We start from the raw sequence: 18,970 nt of genomic DNA, 5'->3' as shown, positions 1-18,970 counted from the left end.
CGCAGAAGCACTTATGATATAAAAACCTCTTATTCAAGATTCAATTATTAGAAATCAATTATTAAACCTTTAATGACACATTTTTAATTAATTTTACTACTAGTAAACAACAAAATAGGTTTCACCAATAAGAATTTCTACCACTAGGTTCCATTCGCCTGTTGCTCTCTATGAAATTAATTAATTGCAAATGGTTATCGATAATATAGATACAGGTAACTCACCAGCATAATTTGAATAGTAATTGTCATCTCCGCCACTGTAACGCGCAGAGGCTTCAATAGGGGAACTAAACGTAATAATAATGTAAGAAATTTAATATTTATTCCCTATTCCATTAAGTACATTTTACTCACTATAACCCGTTGCGGGACATCATTTCCTTGGCTCGTTTTTGTTCCCTCACCATGCAGCGATATGCAGAGGAACTAGTGCATTGAGGGCGAACTGGGAGATAGGGATCGGCTTTAAAGCCATCGGACATGTCCATAGACCTCTGGGGGTACCGATTTTGGACAGGTGCTGAAGGAGGCTGATGATTGGACATCCGGCTGGATCCCTGGTCAAAGTCGCCGCATTGTTGCTGCTGCTGCATGCCGCCCCTCATCTAAGCATTATAACAAATCTACTATAGAATGGATCGCGAGACATTCATATTACTTACCTGCGGATAGTATTCCTCGGGAGTGGGCATATAGGAAACGCCTGAGAGCTGAGCATATGTAGAAAAGTCCATATCCATGGTTTGGTATAGAATTTATTTTAACAAAAAAATTTAGGTACAATTTTAAATTTGTTTCTGGTTTTAATTGTTTAAAAGTTTAAATCAAGGGAATCAAAGGCATTTTGAGAGTCTACAAAAGAAAATGGTACTAGATTAGAACAAAACAAGAGAGAACGCTATAGTCGGGTGCCCCGACTATCAGATGCCCGTTACTCAGCTAAAGGGAGTGCGAGGAAGATGCAGATATAAATCTTTGATCGCGCAAAACTTTTTAACGAATGGTACGACTTGAAAAATTTCTTCTACATTTCGATAGATATTTATAAACCCCGAAATCTTGAAAGGTGTGGGCGCCAGACACCTTTTAAAATTGTTTGTGGGCGTTAGAGGGGGTGTGGCCCCCTCCGAGATCTCAGCCAGTCATATAGACAGACAGACGGACAGACAGACGGCTAGTGAACCTGATCAAGAATATACTTTATGGGGTCGGAAACGCTTCCTTCTAGCTGTTACATACTTTTGCACGAATACAATATACCCTTTTACTCTACGAGCAACGGGTATAATGACATTATTGGCGAAGAAGTTGGCCCACCAAATCAGCTGAACTTGCTGACTTTTCATATTAAGTAACAAGGGGCCATATTTATGTGCATATGTCAACTTTATTTTAGGCAAAGCCTCCCATACCAAATACCAAAAATATAAAGTCACCCTTTTCTTGTACGTCAATATCTTGCAACGATTTTTAAAAAAAGATCGTTCACAATTTTTCTCCGGCAAATTTACAAATTGTACACTTTTGCAACGCAATTGAATACCCTATATTTTGTGGTAAAATGTATGAATCCTCAAAAAAAAGTCATGTAAATATTTGTTACAATTTTTTTTAAGTAAGCAACACGTCAAAACGCAAGCAATATTTTCTACAAACTGCATGGGATGGCCACAAATTTTCAGAAGTAGGAGTTTCCATTGTTTCGCGACTGATAAGCTTGGCCTTCGGCGCCGCCAAGGCCGGGTAATGTGTTATAATAATCGCCCTGGCCACCTCCCCGTTGCTGTTCCATTGGAGAACTGAAGAGAAAAAATGCATCAGACTCGTATAATCCAGAATCCTTAACAGTATCCACTTACTAAAGTCCGTTGCGGGAGTTCATCTCACGGAGAATTTTGTTGTATCGCAGAGGACTGCGATATCCAGGACCTCCAAGGGCTGCGGATCCACTTTGGTAGTTCCTCGACTCCTGCCCGTAGCCTTCCGGCTGTTGGCTATATCCTTGGCCACGGCCCATCTGGTCATAGTTCATTTCATAGCCCTGTTTTTAAAAAGGGTATTAAGGAGCGCCAGGAAACCAAGGCTATTACTTACTTCACCGCCTTGGCCGTAACCTTCATATTGCATACCGTTTCCGTACTCCATGACTATTACTTTTTGAGGAAAAATTTAGCTTAGAAAATTTTGTAAATTTTTATGAAAAATTTTGCTTTTTTTTTGGTTTTTATAGGTCTTTACAGTCCGAAACCCGAAATGAAAATGAAATAAAACTGTAAAATGCTGGGTAGGTCGAAAAAGCAAGTGACACATTTTTTCATGGATAGGGCGATGCGAAAATGTGTTTGTAAAGGGTATATTACTACAAATGTAAAAACATAAAGAAATAAACCCGGTTTTCAGGTAAAGAAATACACGCAGAAAAGTTTCAATTCAATTATTTGCTCGAAACTTTTTAATTAAAGGTCCGATTTGAAAAATTTCTTCTAAATTTCGATAGATATTAATAAACACAACAAAATTGCATCTGTACATTTCCGCGAGACGTGGAAGTCGACTGAAACAAACTTACGAGTCTGAAGCATTTTTCTTAGGCTTATAAAACACTCTCCTTCTCAAGGAAAAGCACACCAATATTTAAATCACTTTGGAACCCCTTCACTTGGCCACTTTTATAACCGATCCGGATAGCTTATCGGCCATGGCCGACCGCCACATTGCAGCCAAAGTTTCTGGAGGAAAAAATCTGTAAAATCGCCATAATGGAAATCAAAGCGATGCAAGTCCGGGCAATATTTCCCTGGCTCCGTGGGGAGAACCAATGAATATGCAAACGGCTGGGGATGAGAGCGTCGCCGAATAATTAAAATCGAGCAGGAGCCAGAGCCTGAGCCCCTTTTTTAAGGCGGCGGGAGAGTGGGAGTGGCTTCTTCTCCGGCCGGATTAGAGATACCGGCAAGGCAAACACACTTTACGGCGGACAATTAAGTGCGGCCCGTAATCTGTCTGTCGTAATTATGGCGACGCGGCGTGTATTTATCTGCAGCAATTAACGCCAAGCCATCGCCAACTCGCATATTTCACATCGCCAAAGATGCGCCATTGGCCCAGACACTTTGCAACTTTAATTAAAACTAGATAAAGCCAATTGCATTCGGCCCAACACTTTGAGTATATGGTTTTTTCGAGTATATTGGAGGATGGAAAGGATGTTATGGGATGGGGAATCAAGTGCCCGGGTTCTGGACCACAATGATGATGTAGTTCTCGGAGGGCAGCACAATCACCTCGTGGACCTTGGTGCGCAGGCGCAGGGTCATCAGCTCGTTGCTCGCATCCAAATTGGTGACCATTTTGGCCGCCTTGTAGGCCAAGGTGCTGATTAAAGCGGCATATTGCACGGTCAATGTGTACTCCATGGTCGTCTTGATGGGAATGGCGAAGGGGTCCAAAATAATAACGCCAACAACATTCGGATAGTTCTGGTAACGCTTCAGCATTTCCTCAATTTCGGCAGACATTTTGTGGAACAAGAAAAATAAATTACAAGCTTTGAATTGATTTTTAGTTGACTGATATTGATATTGATTTGCTTGATTCTAGGGGTGTGAAAGTAGGTCGACAGCCTACTGTGCTATGTTTTAAGGCCTCTTTATTATTATAAAGAATTTTGTAAATTAAAACTATATTTACAATCCCATAAAAATGAATTATTTCACTGCGCTGACTATTCAAAATTATTGTGCCTTAATACACGAATATTTTTGTAGTACATAATAGTTTATATATCCGCAGGGATTTTAATTTTTTGATTTTTTTAATAAATAACTTAGTAGAAATCGTATAAAAAGCCAAACAACAATTTCTTTAAATCTTTGTTACTGTGGTTATTATCGCCATTAATTAAGTTTTTGAGCGCCAGGGATAACCGTTATTTTTCAACTTTTACTATGAATGTTAACTAATTCTTTGAGTCTTACTTTAGAAATCAGAGTATAATTGTAAAAGTATGATTTTAAAAACTTAGTAACAAAATATGGTTCTAAGTCCTATGGACCTCAATGAAATAAGGCTGAACTGAAACCAACGACATTTAAAATGCTTGAGATGAAATTGTATAACTTTTATTTGGTATATTAAATCACATTGAATGGCGCCTAAGACTACAGTGCAATAACTTAACGTTAAACCTATCCCAGCTATACATCTACTGCTTTCCCAGGGCGAAGGGGTCGCTGGAGGAGGTCTTCACGTAGAAGATGCCCTCCTTGTGGACCGACGGCTCCCCCGCCATCTGGATGGTCTGCCGCTGGCTCTGGTCGCACTGCCACCTTCCGTTGTCCCGCGTGCAGGGGGTTCCCCAGAATCCCAGCGGCGAGTTGATGGACTCGGCGAACATCTGGTAGGAGCGAATGTGGGAGCAGCCCAGGTAGTAGCAGCTGCGCTGGTAGGCCCCGTAGTTTGGATAGAAGGTGGCACTGCCCGTGGGTCGGCGGAATCCAAAGTTGGCGCTCGTGTGCATGGACTCCACAAACTTGGCATCGGTGGGGTCGATCCGGAATTCGGCGCTGCGATGACGGAACTTGGGGCCAGCGGGATCCAGGGCGAAAATGGTGTTCACCTGATCCGGTTTCAGTCGCTTTCCCGCCGATCCGGCAATCTGAGCGCCCAGCGAGTGTCCAATCAGGTACATGCTATCGAAGTCGGCTCCAAATTGGCGATTCAACTCCCTGGTAAACTGGGCCAACTGGGCGCCAAAGGTCTCGATGAGGGACACCACCGAAAAATAGTTGATATTCGCCGAACTGGCACTCCAATCGGCCACGATCACATTGTACTCGCCCTTCTTCAGATAGGCGTCCTTCACGTCCCGATTGAAGGAGCCCCGCGACTGACTCATCCATCCATGGATCATCAGTCTGGTGGGCAGGGAGGCATTGAAGCCAGAATGCCGCCACTTGCGCTCGCTGGAGAAATCCAGTTCCCTGCCGCATTCGGGGAACTCCCGCTTAAAGAGATAGAACTGCATCCGCAGTTTCTTGCTGCCGAACGGATTCAGGTTGCTGGCGATCTTTTTCACAAAGGACAGGTCCAGAAACGAGCCAATGCCCCGCTTCTCGCTGAGATCTTTGTCACACTTATTCCAGGCATAGTGCTTGGCTCCCTCGTACTCGTCGTCCAGATTGGCCAAAATATCATCCACCTCCGGTTCCATCGCGATATCCGATCGCTGTCCGAAGCCAATGGGCGTGTCATCCAGATTGGGCAGCGCATCCATGAACTCGCTCATCTCATCATCGTAGTCGCCCTCGACTCCATTTCCATTTCCACTGGGTTTGCCTTGAGCTGTTTGCAGGTAATTATGTATGCATTAACAAAAGGTTGCAAAGTTTTCCAAAGTAAACTCACCAATTGTTGCCACCAACAGCAAAACTGCGAATAGTTTAGTCCACATTATGTGTCGATTTATTGGATCAGCTGCAACTGGCTAGAAGATCTCTACGATTCCACCTGCAATTGCACTCTGTTGATCTGATCGATCGGGCTAGCTGGTTTTATATGCTGCCGACGGAGCAAGCCTATTTATAGTGCGATGCATTCTGGGTTTTGATAGATCAACTCCCCGGACGGGATCACGCGTCATACCTGGTAGTCGGCTCGCCAATAAATCGCACTGATCAAGCGATTTGGTAGCCCGCTCAGAAAATAGCAGGGGTGGAGTTCAAAGGGGGAGCCAGTTACGGGAAATCCACTGAAAACCTCTTTGAATCAATTAAATCAACTAAAAACTAGTCTTGAAAGACTCTAAAGTTGTTTTTTTTAGTAAAATTTTACCTTTTTAAAAAGATATATTAATTTCATATTTAAGACATTTTAATAACATTTTTAAAAGTTATTTTACTTAATTTATTTAATTTTAATTTTTGGTTGCAGTACTAATCACTAAATTTACTCAAAGACCTGTGAAACAATAAAATCTTCATCCTAAGTTTATTATCTAGAAATAAAGAAAATCCTTACCCTGGCTACACAATGTTAATCAGGAAATATGAATCCCCTTGGAATCAGCCCCTGATCATAATCCAGCTGATACGAGGCATTGCCCGGCTTTCCTATAAAGGCACGCGATTCTTCCCACTGAAACGTGTTGAGTGCGAATTACCGGTTCTACATGCACATTATGACGTAGCACTAGACCGAGTTGGAATAGACACTGTGGACATGGGAAATTCTTGGCGCACACTCATGACAGCCACAAAAAGTGGGCAAACGCTTTAGCTCAACTCGATCACAATTATCAGCTGGGCGTTTACAACCGATTATGGAATCTCATTATCAGACTCGAATTAAAATCAAATGGATGGTTCATCTAATTGACTTTTGTGGCGCGCGCTTTGGGAAATATCACTGGCTAATCATTAATGAATTGATATTTAATAAATGCCTCAACTGACGGACTTGGAGTTTTGTGAGGAAGTCATTGCAATACAATTTTCCAAGCTGTTTGTATGCATTGTATGGGGACAATATGTATTGTGGGAAACTCTCAAGAATATTTATTTATAAGGTTAGTCTATACAAAATAAGACTGCTTAGTAGTAGCCATGCCACTGTGGATTCCCCAAATCGGGCTGAGCCATATGCCAAGGACCTCACTCATTTGGTGTCTAAGGTATTTCTGACTACCATTACGCTCATGGTGATCTCAAAATTTGTTTTAATCGGGGGTTTCACAGAAATCTTTTCCAAATAAATAATGTACATCACACAAAACTAACCGTCTTTAGTTGGAAGAGATTTCTGTGAAACCTCCGTAAGTGCTTTCACCATCCCCATGGATGTCGCTTCCAGTAGCTAACGCTAAGTTAAACTGAGCAGAGCATATTGCAGAAATAAACGAGGACGAAAGCTAATCCGAAGTTTCAACACCCTTGCAGATTTCCCGATTCAAAACGTGACTAAATTAGAATTTGTTAAATAAATCAAATTAAAATAACAAACAACAAAATATGTGCAAATAAAAGGTCACAATTTTCACCCTTTTGTTCTATGGGATCGGATCCGATCGGCACATGCTTTTATCCTGATTTGAATTTTTTCATTTCATTAGCTTATACATTACTCGATATATCTTAATTTTTTGCAAGTTATTTAATATTTGAACTTAATTAAAGATAATAGAATTACAAAATTTTAAGTAATAATCACTAAATAGTATTAAATGTAAATAATGTAAATAAATAAATTTTTTCAAAATAACGGAAGGTTTTGTTGTTTCATATCAGCAATTATTTGTCCATTTACGGTTAGTAAGTACACCCTCCACACTTAGCGAATACACCACCCATAGATGGGACTAACATATCGATTGAAAAATAAACTTTTCGGCCATCTCAATTTCGTGTTGCTTGTCATCTCTGTCATTGTTTTTTGTTTTGGCGCTTCTTGTTGAATATATGTTTTAAATTTTTTTCTATGATTAAAATAAAAATCATTTTTTTAACTCTAAAACTATAATAATATAAAAAAACACCGTGTTGTTCTTACCTATTTTTACCTGTTCCACAAACCATTATGATATTATCCTCTCATAAGGTAAGTAATCGGGTACTAAAATTGGATTCAAAACAAGAAACTCCGTCGTCTTACAATGAAATTTCAATATAACTAGCGGTTATTTTTACCGTTTGAATTTAGCGGATAGCGACGGCTGGATGAGCGCCCTTGCGGTAAAGTTCGATTCACAATCTGGTAACACTGAGCAAATCATAATAATATAATCAATAGCGGGGGAGTATAGTACATGTAGATCCCGATCCCAGGCACGATGAGTATCGACGACGTGATCTACGTGATCTGCCTGCTGGCCTGCATCGGAGCTGGGGGCTATGTGAAGAAGATCTCGGACGAGGGCCAGCGCAAGCTGGTGTCCACCGCGCTGGGCGTGATTGTGGTGGTGATTGTCTCGGGACTCCACAGCCTGCACTGCTTCGCTTCCCTGGCCCTGGGCACAGCCGCCGTGCTCCTGGTACATCCGAGGTGAGGTGATGGTTGCCCAGTCTCTGGAACCCGCTAATATCCACTGATTCGCCCTCCTCCAGCAAGGGACACCTGGTCACCTTTGTGGTCATGTTTGGCTACCTGGTGTTCTTCCGCCTGTTCGACTTCTACCTGGGCATTCCCGGCCACACCAACATGATTCAAATGATACTCACCCTGAAGGTGGGTTATGCAACCATCCATCATTACAATTACTTACGTGTCAGTCCTCCAACGACAGGTTTCGGGTATTGCCTTCGAGAAGACCGCCGCCTGGAAGCGCCTGCAGGCCCGGGACGAGCAGAAGAAGAACGACCAGCGGGATGTGAACCAGGAGAGTCTCGTCGAGATTACCGACTACGATGAGGAGTTGCAGACCCTAAGTGCCGCCGAAATCCTGCACTACAGCTTCAACTATATCGGAGTTCTAACAGGTGAAGATCGGGCTTGTTTTAAAACTATTCAGTCTGTCTAGTCGAAACACATGTAGATACCAAAGTCCAATTCAATTGCTGATTGTAAAGTGCTACCCACACACATTTAAAATCGATTACTGCCGCTTTCAATAGGTGTATTATCTACTGCTGGAAAATCTGCATTTTAAACGGAATCGCACTTCGTTTATTTATTGCAGGTCCCTATTATCGGTATCGCACATACAGAGACTACTTTGAGATGCCCTTCAAGACCCATGCACCAAGTGTGGAAGCCACCCTGGAGAAGCTCAAGTATGCAGTCTTCTACTGCGCCCTTTACCTGGCAACAAACTACCTCTGGCCACTGGATGTGAGTAGTTAAGCTGACCCCAAAACCTTACTAATCTGATTTGATATTTAGTATGCGCTGACTGACGAGTTCTTCAACGATCGCTCCTTTGTCTACCGCCTGCTGTACGTGTGGCCCACGTTCTTCACCTTCCGTGCTCGCATCTACACCGGCCTGACCCTGAGCGAATGCGTCTGCACGATGGCCGGCTTCGGAGCCTATCCGGATGAGTCGGATCCCAATAATGGCGAGGGGCCGCGGAAACGCTACCAGCACCTAAAGCGCGACGCTGAGAAGCACTCGTACAACTTCACAACGATTGTGAACACCAGAGTGCTGGAGGTGGAGCGATGCTGGACCTTCCGCGAGGGCATGAAGCACTGGAACGTCTGTGTCCAGTACTGGTTGGCTGTCAATGTGTACAAACTCTTCCCCAGCAAGAAGTACAGGTGAGTTAGAGAAAGTAGAGAGACGTTTTGGAATTGATTTGAGTCGTAGCTTTTGTCGTTTTACTGCTTGCCTCTCGTATTGCTCCTCTTGTTATTGTTCTTTCCCTTTGCTACTGATCGCAGGGTTGGCAGGTATGCCTGGTAGTTACTCACTTACTTATATTATGGGCTTGATCAGCGATTCCCTTACTAACTTGATTTTAAAACTTTCCCAGGACTGGCGCCACCTTGCTGTGCTCCGCCTACTGGCACGGATTCCGGCCGGGTCACTACTTCTGCATCATGGGCGCTCCCTTCTACGTTGCCTTGGAGGACATGTGGGATAAGCTGGTGCGCAAGAGTGCCACTGGCACTAGTCGCCGTGTAATCGACGTTATATTCTGGATCTTCAAGTGGTTCGCCTTTAGTTACTTGGGCGAGGCCTTCCTGCTCTCCTCGTTCGGCAGAATCTGGCGGTTCTATGGCTCGGTTTATCACATTGGCTACATAAGCTGGGCAGCGATGATTGCGTTGGGACTGTACCTGAGCAGCCAGAAAAAGGCTGCCGAACGCAGAAAGAATCGTGCGGCGGAGAAGGCAGCTGGCGGAGATGGAATCGCTGCCGCAGTGGAGAAGGAGAAGGCGCAGTAAGCTTTCAGAATCCTTAATTGGTAGATCAATTCATGGAAGACTTTCTAAAAGTGTTCCAGTAGATATTATGTCACCGGAAATTTATGTTCTTCAGTTATTTTTATGCAAATCACTAAGATCAAACGATATTCACCAATTTAATCATGTACAAAAGTGGTCTTGTTACGCCTTCCACCAGCTTCCATCCAAGATTCTTCTGGGAAAGGTGATGATATCGATATGAATAATAAATAGATTTAGGCATCTAAATGGTTACTAAGAAAGATAATTATAGTCACATATTTTAACCAAAGAAATAAGGTCGAAAAATGTATAAATATCAAATCCAGCTATGATCACTCAATTCCAAATTAAACTATATGTATCCCCAAAAAATACACAAAATATTCATATTTGTACGTGTTCTTTTTTTTATTAAAAGTTCATGGTAACGGAATTTTGAGAGTTTTCGAGGGGTATTTTCTATGTTTAAATTTGCACAGAGAAATTCGAGATTTACACAAGATGATTTTAGCAAATAGAATGCTTAAAAATTCGAGAGAAAATTAGTTTTTACCAATGTGTAAAGTGTATATCTATTGGGGGTCTAGAATCCCCTAGAGATTTAAAAACACAATTAGAAAATAATTTTTGTATGGGCCTATCACAATATTGAAACTAACTATTTCCATTTCATCTAATCAATATTTTCAAATCTCCCGGGGTTTCGACAGCACACCCGAATGATTTAGGGAGCCTTTTGTTTTTGTTTGTATGGTTTATATTCGATACCAGCTCGAATTTGGTCTAAATTCAATGCGTTTCGATTTCAGTTGTGTTGTGTTTAGGTAACAAAATAGTTTCTTCAAATGTGGGTAGCATGGCAAGAGATTTCCTGTTGCTGATGCAAATGCGGATGTGGATGCTTATGGGGATGTGGTGGGAATCGGTGGACATCACGCCGAGGATGGCTCATCGGTGACCAGGGACAGGCGACGCTTCACATCCTGCGTTGTATTGTAGGCGCCGCAATGCACGCACTTGAGCCCGATAAAATGGAATTTGGTCTTGGAAGTCTGCAATAGATATGAGAAAAGATTAAGATTAGAATATGTAAATATTTGGTATCGACGTATATTCGTATATTTATTTATTTTATGTGATCTAAATTTGTGTTATATATATTTTTCATAAAATCTTAAGAGCTTCATCACTGAGATAAAGGGGGTGTCAGGATTAGTTGGGTAAAACTGCTTTATTTTGAGCACGATACTCTCGAAATTAAGGTATTATATATTGAAACATAAGAAACTGATAAGGGCATCAAGTTATTTTTAATCAAAACTAGTATCGTTACCTATCAATTTTTTTACATATAGGTGGTATTATCGAAATTTAAATGTATTTTTAAGTAACACCTGTTAGTTTTTCAAGTGTTTGATTTTCGATTAACGTTTTAAAAACGCGAATTCTTTATGTATTTTTAAATGTTGCCCTGCACTCTACAGAATTTAATAACTTACCTTGTGACAATCGTTGCAGAATATGTGCACTCGCTGATTCTCGTACTTCAGCGGCACCGGCATGCGCTCCGCCTGGTCGTCCAGGTACTCCCACAGCGCCGTCATGTCGATCAGCGAGGTCTGGCAGGTGGGACAGGTGTAGTGGCCCGAGGCCAGCAGCTGGTCGAAGCACATCTTGTGCAGCAGGTGGCCGCAGTCGGGAATATGGCAGGGAATGCGCGAGGTGTGGATGTCGCCCAGACAGACCGGGCAGTGGGATCGCGAGATGTTCTCCACGCACTGCAAGGGATTGGAAAGGGAACATAGCGTCAATTAGTGGAGTTTCCCAATCAGTTATGCAAATCCGTCTCAGATCTGGGGCCCATTTCGGTGCCTGATACGTGTCTGCACAGCACTCTCGATATGCGGGCCAATTAATTAAGCTATTCCTCCAACAGTTTTGACATTCATATCCACTCAACTATATCGCGGATCGGTGATCGCCACATGAAGCAATTAGGCAACCGGTTTGGGCAATGAATTGACACAAAATTAACATTCGAGCCGGCTGGCTGTTTCTTTGATTTGCTTTCGAAACGCGGAGGTCGCCATCCGCACTTACAGGTCAAATAATTTCCAAGCGGACAATCTCGGAGCCTAATGGGGTGCAAAATCAAGTCCCAACTCACCCTATGGCCATCGATCTTCAGTTGGATGGGCAGACACATATTGCAGACCTCGCAGTGGAAGAAGTTTTCGGCACCTCCAATCCGACAAATTCCACATCCATGACAATGGTACTGCTGCTTGTCCGCATCGTCGAAGAGGTTGCAGATCAGACAGGTGTACTGAAATTAATGAAGTACACAAAAATTATATTACAAGTTCCTTAGAAAACGTGGAATTTTTGCTTGTGTATTTTCCAAGTAACATTTAAACATTTTATTGATGACCTAATCCCACTGGGTTTCATTAATTTAATGTTTTTTTTACAGAATTTCATTTTATTGATTTTCCAGTTTTTCTAATGTCCAAATAAGGAATACCTTTTTGCCTTTCTTGGAAAATATAATTTTAAAATGCCAAAATTAATCATATTTTAATACTAATTAGAAGAAGCCCTGGGAGATTTATGTTAACCAAAGGATTGTTGCTACAAGAATATTTTCATAAGATAAGAAAATTTCGTATTGCCTTTACTAAGGTAAATATATTTTCAAGATAAATATTAGAAAAGATTTCGAGGAAGATACATGTATTTTAGAATACCCCAAGCTTACCTTGCCGAATCGCACTCCGCAATTTTCGCACTGCTCTCGAACCGTTTGCCGCGTATTGCACTCAGAACAGATCAGTTCGGTGAGGGTTTTGCGATCAAAGTGGTGCGTTTCGTTCTCGTCATGGCAAAATCGGCACTTGTAGAACTTGTTGCAGCAGGGGGTCTATAAAAATACGATATGAATGGGGAGAAAACAAAATCGAATGAAATTAGTACTGGAAGAAAACGGTCTATAAAAAATTCCACTTTAAATGGAGCCAAGATTCCACAACACTCCCCCAATGGAACCCTCCCCCAGTCAAGGACTAGCGAAGCCAATATCAAGCAACATAATTCATTAGCAGCCAACGGTGACACGGCCCCTAATTCCCAAATTGAGTTGCTAATTTACGAAATCTGCCTGGAAACCGGCATAAAACAAATGGTTGGTAAAACTGACGGATGACGTATCAGTCTCAGTCCCCCAAAAGGCAAACTTAGCATTATAATAAACATTGCACTTGGAACTCGATCGAATTTTTATGAGAATAGAGACCCTAATCAAATCACCGGGAGAAACTGAATCCGCTTGTAAAGATGCCAAAAGGCACTCGTGTCGGTTCATTAGGTTGCTGCTAATTAGTTCACTCGTCGATATAGCTCGAATTATCAACATTTGGTTATGATAAAGACCGACCGAAACTGTATCAGATCGATCCGGTTTCCCGTGTTGATCTTAGAATTTCTGGTTGCATGCAGAGAGATTAAAAATCGGTTAGTTTACAATGCAAACTCCACCTTATTTCCTTATCTTGTTTGTTTGCCTTCTGTAACTTATGTAACAAAGTCTTCCCTTGAGTTCAGTATAGTAACAGCCAACACCCCAGCTATTTATATCTGCCAGCCCAGCCTCGCACACACATCCCTACTATCTTTGAGAATTATTTATAACTTAACAACACTTTTTCGTATACAAGTATTTATTTCAACTCTGCTGCGATGATAACACTCGAAGTACAGAAACGGAGTAGAATCTCCGAATCCGGTTTCTTTGTGTTTCCCCTCGTTTTATTGCTGCGCTTCACTAATGATCGTATTATAACGCTTTTGTTCCTGCAATTGGTTAATTCCAGACATCTCAAATTTATTTATTGCCGAAACAAAGAAGCAAGCAAATACTAAAAACGTTCTAAGACAAATTGGTACAAGATCTGGTGGAACAGGCGACACTGAGAGGGTCCAGCAATGGCGGGCATTGCTCCACTTGGGATTGCACATATTGCTCTTAACATTGAGCTTAAGTCCACAGATATGTATAAATTAATTTCACGCATTGTGAGACGAATATAAATATTTGAGAATAAATTACTCCACCTGATTCAACAGTTAATGCGACCCTCATTAATGCAAATAAGTTCAACAAAGCCAAAAACATCGAAAACCCTTCGGATTGTAGAAAATGTAGGACAGTGTGGGGCGTGAACGGGCTTACGTGACATTTTTGGGAGAGCTTTATACATTTTTGGGTAAATTATCAATTCATATCGCGAAATTGGAATGCTTCAGTTTTACAGTTACTTAAACGTGTTGCTGTCGGTCTTTTTATATTTATTTATTACCTGAAGAATTGCAAATCCGTTTTCTGTATATCCTAAAACTTTGAAACTAGGTGACAAAATTTTAAAAACATTGTTGGTTTTAATTTCTTCAGGGTTTCCAGAAATGTTTACTCAGTTTTTTCTTTTCTATTTATATTTTTTGACATCCTTTTTGAATATTTAAATTAGTTGGTCAATTCGTAGTTTAATTTTTAAATATTAAAATTTTTATTACTTTCCCCCACATTGAGTCACTTTTCTCACCTTAAAACTTCTATACTGGTACAATGATATCCCGTACTTATCACCTCTCGATAATTATGTCTGCTGGCTCCTAATTGGTAAAGTAAAGGCCTGAATATAGCTGGGGAACGATTGCTTTATATGCACACACAATTTCACGTTTCCTCATAATTTCTTATCCAAACCCGACCGATGAAGATAAACGCATTGTTTGCCCAGATGAATGGAGAATGGAGGTGTTAAATGGCCACTCGCCTCTGGGGCAGCTGCCCACCGAGAATTCCTGTGCTGTGAATCGGAACCGGAGCATACCCATACCCAAACCCATACCCGTGCCCATATGTACGTATGCCCCTTCGAAATCCGGACATCGTGAGACTGTGGCTGTCCACACAAACCGAACAATTGCCGTGCAAAAAGTGATTCCCTCCAATTGAATTAAAATTACACCAGGCACAAAAGAATCACTGCCGAAGGTGTCTGTTTAGACTTCAGACACTTTATTTGGTTTGTTTGTTTAGAAACGAATAAATAAAGGTTAAATGCCCATTTGAGGGAGGTGGATAGACACCGAGCAAATAAAGCGACGATTAAATGTGCAGAAAGCACAGATGCCCTCTAAAGGCGCCATCATAACTTTTTCAAAAAATTCCAAAAATTGCCAAGTGTATGAAATATTCTATAGCTTTAAGAGTATTAATGGGAACAAAGAATATATGGCGTTTTAAATTAATTAAGAAATATTCTGATACGAATTAATTAAAGGCACAACGACTAATTGAAACATAGGGGTTCCCTATAATAAGAAATAATTTATTTAACTACACCCGCATCAATATTGAGAAGGGTTAATTTTTGTATTGCTTGAAAAACAAAAATTTCCCAATGAACCTTTTTTTAGACATTTTCTTTAATTTGTATTAATTGAAAAAGTATATAGGGGATTGCATAAAATGAATGCAGTTATATCTTTTCGTCAAATAAGACATTAAAGACTTTTTCTCAGCACTCCAAGAATATACGCAATTATCAAAAAATTTTAATATTTGATCTGCCATTTTTAAAATTTGAAATATCATGAATTTGCGAAAAAATGAACTTGTTAAATTTACCAATAGAATAGAATAGTGGTTTTCAACCATCAAATTGTCAATTTGACCCATAAAATAGTTTTTCTGACAGCAAAATAAAAACAAGAACTTACAATTTTATAGTTTTTTCCTATAACATTTAAACTAAAACAAGAAACAACAAAACACGGTCATATTTTGTATAGTACCTAACTATTTTGTACAGTTACGAAACTATTTGAATTGGTAAATCAATTTTTTTTGAGTGTATAAAGACCATTATATGGCCCCATTTATAGTTTCAATTGATGAGCTGCACTAAATAAAATATAAATTCAAGATCAAGTGCATTGCTATGCGAGCTTTTTCCTGCAGTGCACTGCAACTTTTGCTTTCATTCAGTGCTCAGTAGACGATTCGCTAACTTCCGCAGAACCTATAGCTCTTTAGAGCTGATATCAATGTATATTGACTACTTATTGCACTTACCACAAACATGGCCCGTCGCTTGTAGTGAGCGCAGCCAAAGCGCAATGACTCCGGTGTTGTTGGCGTCGCATTGCTGTTGCACTTGTTGCTGTTGATGTTGTTGCTGTTGCCGATGTTGCTGTTACAGCTGTCGTCGCTGCTGGTGATGCGTGATAATTGTTCATGTTGCTGCGTTTGTTTAGCCTCCGAGGCGGTGTTCCGTGGAAATGGGGAAATGCGATGACAGTGGGGATCCTCCTCCATGGGCTCCATGCCATCGAAATTGAGACTCGGTGTCGATTTGCATTTTCTCAGTTTTGCGTGCGGTGGAAAATATTTGCCCATCATCGTTGTAGGCGGCTTAATCAGCTGTTGTTGCTGCTGTTGCTGTTGCTGCTGCTGCTGTAGACGCTGATGTTGCTGCTGTGCATGTAGATGTCGCTGCTGTGCTATCTGAGCAACTGGAAGCGAAGCGGGAAGAGCAGCCTCCGCTGAGGTCGTCGTTACTGTAGTCGCCAGCAGCTTTGACGATGAATTTAAATTGACTTGATTGGGTTCTTTTGTATTGGTAAATATTTGTACATCGATGCTGCCGCTGCTGCCCAAGTATTTGTTGTGGTTTTCATTTAGCGATATTCGGCGCGCCCGCTGACGATTCTTCATTTTGTTGCAGGAGCTAAATATCTTTATATATAGATATACGTATATATAAGTGATTTTCCACTATTCCTCTAAGTTGCAGTGGTCTTGGTTAATTGTTGCCTCTTCAATTGCCGCGTAGCATTTAAATTATTTGCCGATGTTGCTGTTGTGACACATGTAGACTTTGTATCCGCCCCGTCGACGTGAGTATAGTATATATGGTAAATCCGACAACCCGGCTGGAACTCTCTTTTCTAACTAACTTTCATTTATGCAACATTTCCTTGTGTATTCATAGACTGTCGTTGTCGAATTTTCGGCTGCCGAAACTCGCACAGGTGTGACACTGGGCTGGAAGCGATTAAAAAGTGTGGGAAAGAGGTGAGTACGGATTGCAGGCCATTGTTTATACACCGATCGATCAGTAGACCGGGTTATCCCCCCACAATGTTTGACACAACTAAACTACCAAGGCAGCGTATTTGCATTTCAATGTTTCCCAGTCCCCGCCTGCGAAAGGCCATCTAAAGTAGATAACTACTATCTTGATTTTCAGCCAGTTTTCTTCGGCGTCTCGCACTGTACTTGTACGGTTGTATGTACAGTGGCAAACAATTAATAAGCATTAAGAATACTTTATATTGTTTTAAGATCTTTTTTATTTATTCTTGAAAAAAATAGTAATTTAAAAATATGGGAAAAAATAATAATTTAAAATTCATTGTAAATAACTGTGAGCTTAAATGGAATAAAAGTATCAAATTTTGCAATCATACTTATATCGTTGATATTTTTCCTAATTTTTATTTTCGATCAGGTAAGGTTCCTAATATTATATTTACTTAGAATGATCCAATCAATTAGTCAAAAGATTAATTTTGAAATGTTTTTTTTTTTCTTGGAATAAAATCTAACTATTTTGGAGCTACCATTTTGGCCGCAACTGTGTTTCGATGGGGCCTTGTGCCATGTGAGCGGGAGCATTTAAATCGCTTGCTTAGCCTGCAGGTCAATGTGTCGCAAGAAAGACGTTCACAGCTTTACAAATTCGCACTCGGAATCGGATTCGCAGTGCCTTGACACACAGTGCGGATGATGAATGAAAAAGCAGGGGAAAAACAACAACCCACACTTGTTAACATAACCGGCGTGCGACTTGGCAAAACTTTCGCTCAGTGGTTGTTGCTGCCGTCGTTGACATGGCATTGCAGGTTGCAGTTAGCTGTGTTGCACGTTGCTGCTGCACATAGATGCCGTCGAAGGAGCAACTACCAGAAATTTATGTACGGTAATGGCAACAGCAGATGAGCTTTCGGTTTCGTTTGCCTACCGCGGTTATTCTCAGGTATTTGCTTAGCGCGGCGAGCAGAAAAATCGTTGCCGAAGCAGAAACCGACAATAAATATTGAAAGTGTGCTAAAATTACAAACGTAAGGCGATAAAAGCAGCAGCAGCCTCAGCGGAATGGAAAACCAGTCGTCGAAAAGAACGCAGCCCATTCGAAACTTGATTCGGTATTCAATTATTGAACATTCATGTTTACGCACGCACGCACTCGCTCACAGATGCATTAAATAATGTCACGATCTGTGTAATCGGTTTCTAAAAGTTTCCAATCCAAATCCAAACCGCCTTCGATCTGAAGTTTGGCTGTAGTACATATGTACATACGTTCATTCGCACGCACCGACATTCATTCATTTACCATACATATAAACTTAAATTTATATAGGTTTTTTAAACCAATTTCTTGTTTAACGTGTTTTTGATTTTGTTTTGTTTTTGCACTTTTTGGGTTTATTTTGTTTGCCTCGCGACTGGCTCTCATCTTCTTTGGCTTTAGCTCTAGCTTTATTATCTGCTCATTGTGATTTTCGTTGAAATTTAGCCTTTAATTATAATTTCGCCCATTCGTTAATTATAATTTATTAGCAATGAAGTGAATACTTGAGAGTGAAACAACGCACACCAGCCGCAGCTCGGAATCGACAATTGAATTAAAGAGCCACGACAACGGCGACAAATCAAAATCCGCGTTTAAGTCGCGGACCCGGATTCCGCTGGTTCGATTCGTGCGGCGCGAGCTTCGATTTCCAACTGACTGAGCGGAGTGGATTCCACTTGTTGCTGCCAGCCAGTCTGCCGAAGCTTTCTTCCGCTCCGCAGCCGAAAGCTTTCTCGGCCAGCGATTCAGCGGGGCTGTTACTTCAGATACGGTACGAGAACTAAGGAATACTAGTGCTATATGCATATGGGGTCGGACTTCGGGTTAACTAATATCATAAGGATACCATAGTTAAAATCCTAATAGCATAGTCCAATTCACC

The 18,970-nt window shown here is 41.1% G+C and overlaps 6 protein-coding genes across 7 annotated transcripts; 1 reads left to right on the top strand and 5 right to left on the bottom strand.

Moving 5' to 3' along the window:
- Positions 1 to 44: 44 nt before the first annotated feature.
- Positions 45 to 851, bottom strand: LOC108067306 (uncharacterized). Its single transcript, XM_017156268.3, has 4 exons — positions 665 to 851; positions 357 to 607; positions 225 to 289; positions 45 to 168 (listed from the first exon to the last, which is right to left on the bottom strand). The coding sequence occupies exons 1-4, from the start codon at positions 740 to 742 to the stop codon at positions 122 to 124; spliced, it is 441 nt and encodes a 146-aa protein (XP_017011757.2). The 5' UTR covers positions 743 to 851; the 3' UTR covers positions 45 to 121.
- A 744-nt stretch (positions 852 to 1,595) lies between these two features.
- On the bottom strand, positions 1,596 to 2,267 carry LOC108067303 (RNA-binding protein FUS). Of its 2 annotated transcripts, none has more exons than XM_017156264.3 (3): positions 2,097 to 2,267; positions 1,862 to 2,043; positions 1,596 to 1,785 (listed from the first exon to the last, which is right to left on the bottom strand). In XM_017156264.3, the coding sequence occupies exons 1-3, from the start codon at positions 2,145 to 2,147 to the stop codon at positions 1,614 to 1,616; spliced, it is 405 nt and encodes a 134-aa protein (XP_017011753.2). In that variant the 5' UTR covers positions 2,148 to 2,267; the 3' UTR covers positions 1,596 to 1,613. The 2 variants fall into 2 exon arrangements, with proteins under 2 accessions (XP_017011753.2, XP_017011752.2); XM_017156263.3 differs by having other exon boundaries at positions 1,596 to 1,801; positions 2,097 to 2,262.
- An 834-nt stretch (positions 2,268 to 3,101) lies between these two features.
- Positions 3,102 to 3,610, bottom strand: LOC108067308 (dynein light chain roadblock-type 2). The gene has a single exon (XM_017156270.3). It carries the CDS (start codon positions 3,518 to 3,520, stop codon positions 3,227 to 3,229), a length of 294 nt encoding a protein of 97 aa, XP_017011759.1. The 5' UTR covers positions 3,521 to 3,610; the 3' UTR covers positions 3,102 to 3,226.
- A 479-nt stretch (positions 3,611 to 4,089) lies between these two features.
- LOC108067297 (phospholipase A1) lies at positions 4,090 to 5,696 on the bottom strand. The gene is made up of 2 exons (XM_017156258.3): positions 5,409 to 5,696; positions 4,090 to 5,345 (listed from the first exon to the last, which is right to left on the bottom strand). The coding sequence occupies exons 1-2, from the start codon at positions 5,452 to 5,454 to the stop codon at positions 4,207 to 4,209; spliced, it is 1,185 nt and encodes a 394-aa protein (XP_017011747.1). The 5' UTR covers positions 5,455 to 5,696; the 3' UTR covers positions 4,090 to 4,206.
- A 2,061-nt stretch (positions 5,697 to 7,757) lies between these two features.
- frj (membrane bound O-acyltransferase domain containing farjavit) lies at positions 7,758 to 10,281 on the top strand. The gene is made up of 6 exons (XM_017156282.3): positions 7,758 to 8,039; positions 8,102 to 8,222; positions 8,281 to 8,473; positions 8,674 to 8,825; positions 8,877 to 9,253; positions 9,469 to 10,281. Exons 1-6 carry the CDS (start codon positions 7,828 to 7,830, stop codon positions 9,881 to 9,883), a joined length of 1,470 nt encoding a protein of 489 aa, XP_017011771.1. The 5' UTR covers positions 7,758 to 7,827; the 3' UTR covers positions 9,884 to 10,281.
- Rchy1 (Ring finger and CHY zinc finger domain containing 1) lies at positions 10,270 to 18,730 on the bottom strand. Its single transcript, XM_017156284.3, has 6 exons — positions 18,591 to 18,730; positions 16,023 to 16,994; positions 12,645 to 12,806; positions 12,054 to 12,212; positions 11,386 to 11,664; positions 10,270 to 10,938 (listed from the first exon to the last, which is right to left on the bottom strand). Exons 2-6 carry the CDS (start codon positions 16,662 to 16,664, stop codon positions 10,819 to 10,821), a joined length of 1,362 nt encoding a protein of 453 aa, XP_017011773.2. The 5' UTR covers positions 16,665 to 16,994; positions 18,591 to 18,730; the 3' UTR covers positions 10,270 to 10,818.
- Positions 18,731 to 18,970: the final 240 nt, after the last annotated feature.

The sequence above is a fragment of the Drosophila takahashii genome, chromosome 2L (genome assembly GCF_030179915.1).
Source record: "Drosophila takahashii strain IR98-3 E-12201 chromosome 2L, DtakHiC1v2, whole genome shotgun sequence".
Lineage (NCBI taxonomy): Eukaryota > Metazoa > Arthropoda > Insecta > Diptera > Drosophilidae > Drosophila > Drosophila takahashii.
This window is presented reverse-complemented; position numbering and strand designations above follow the sequence as displayed.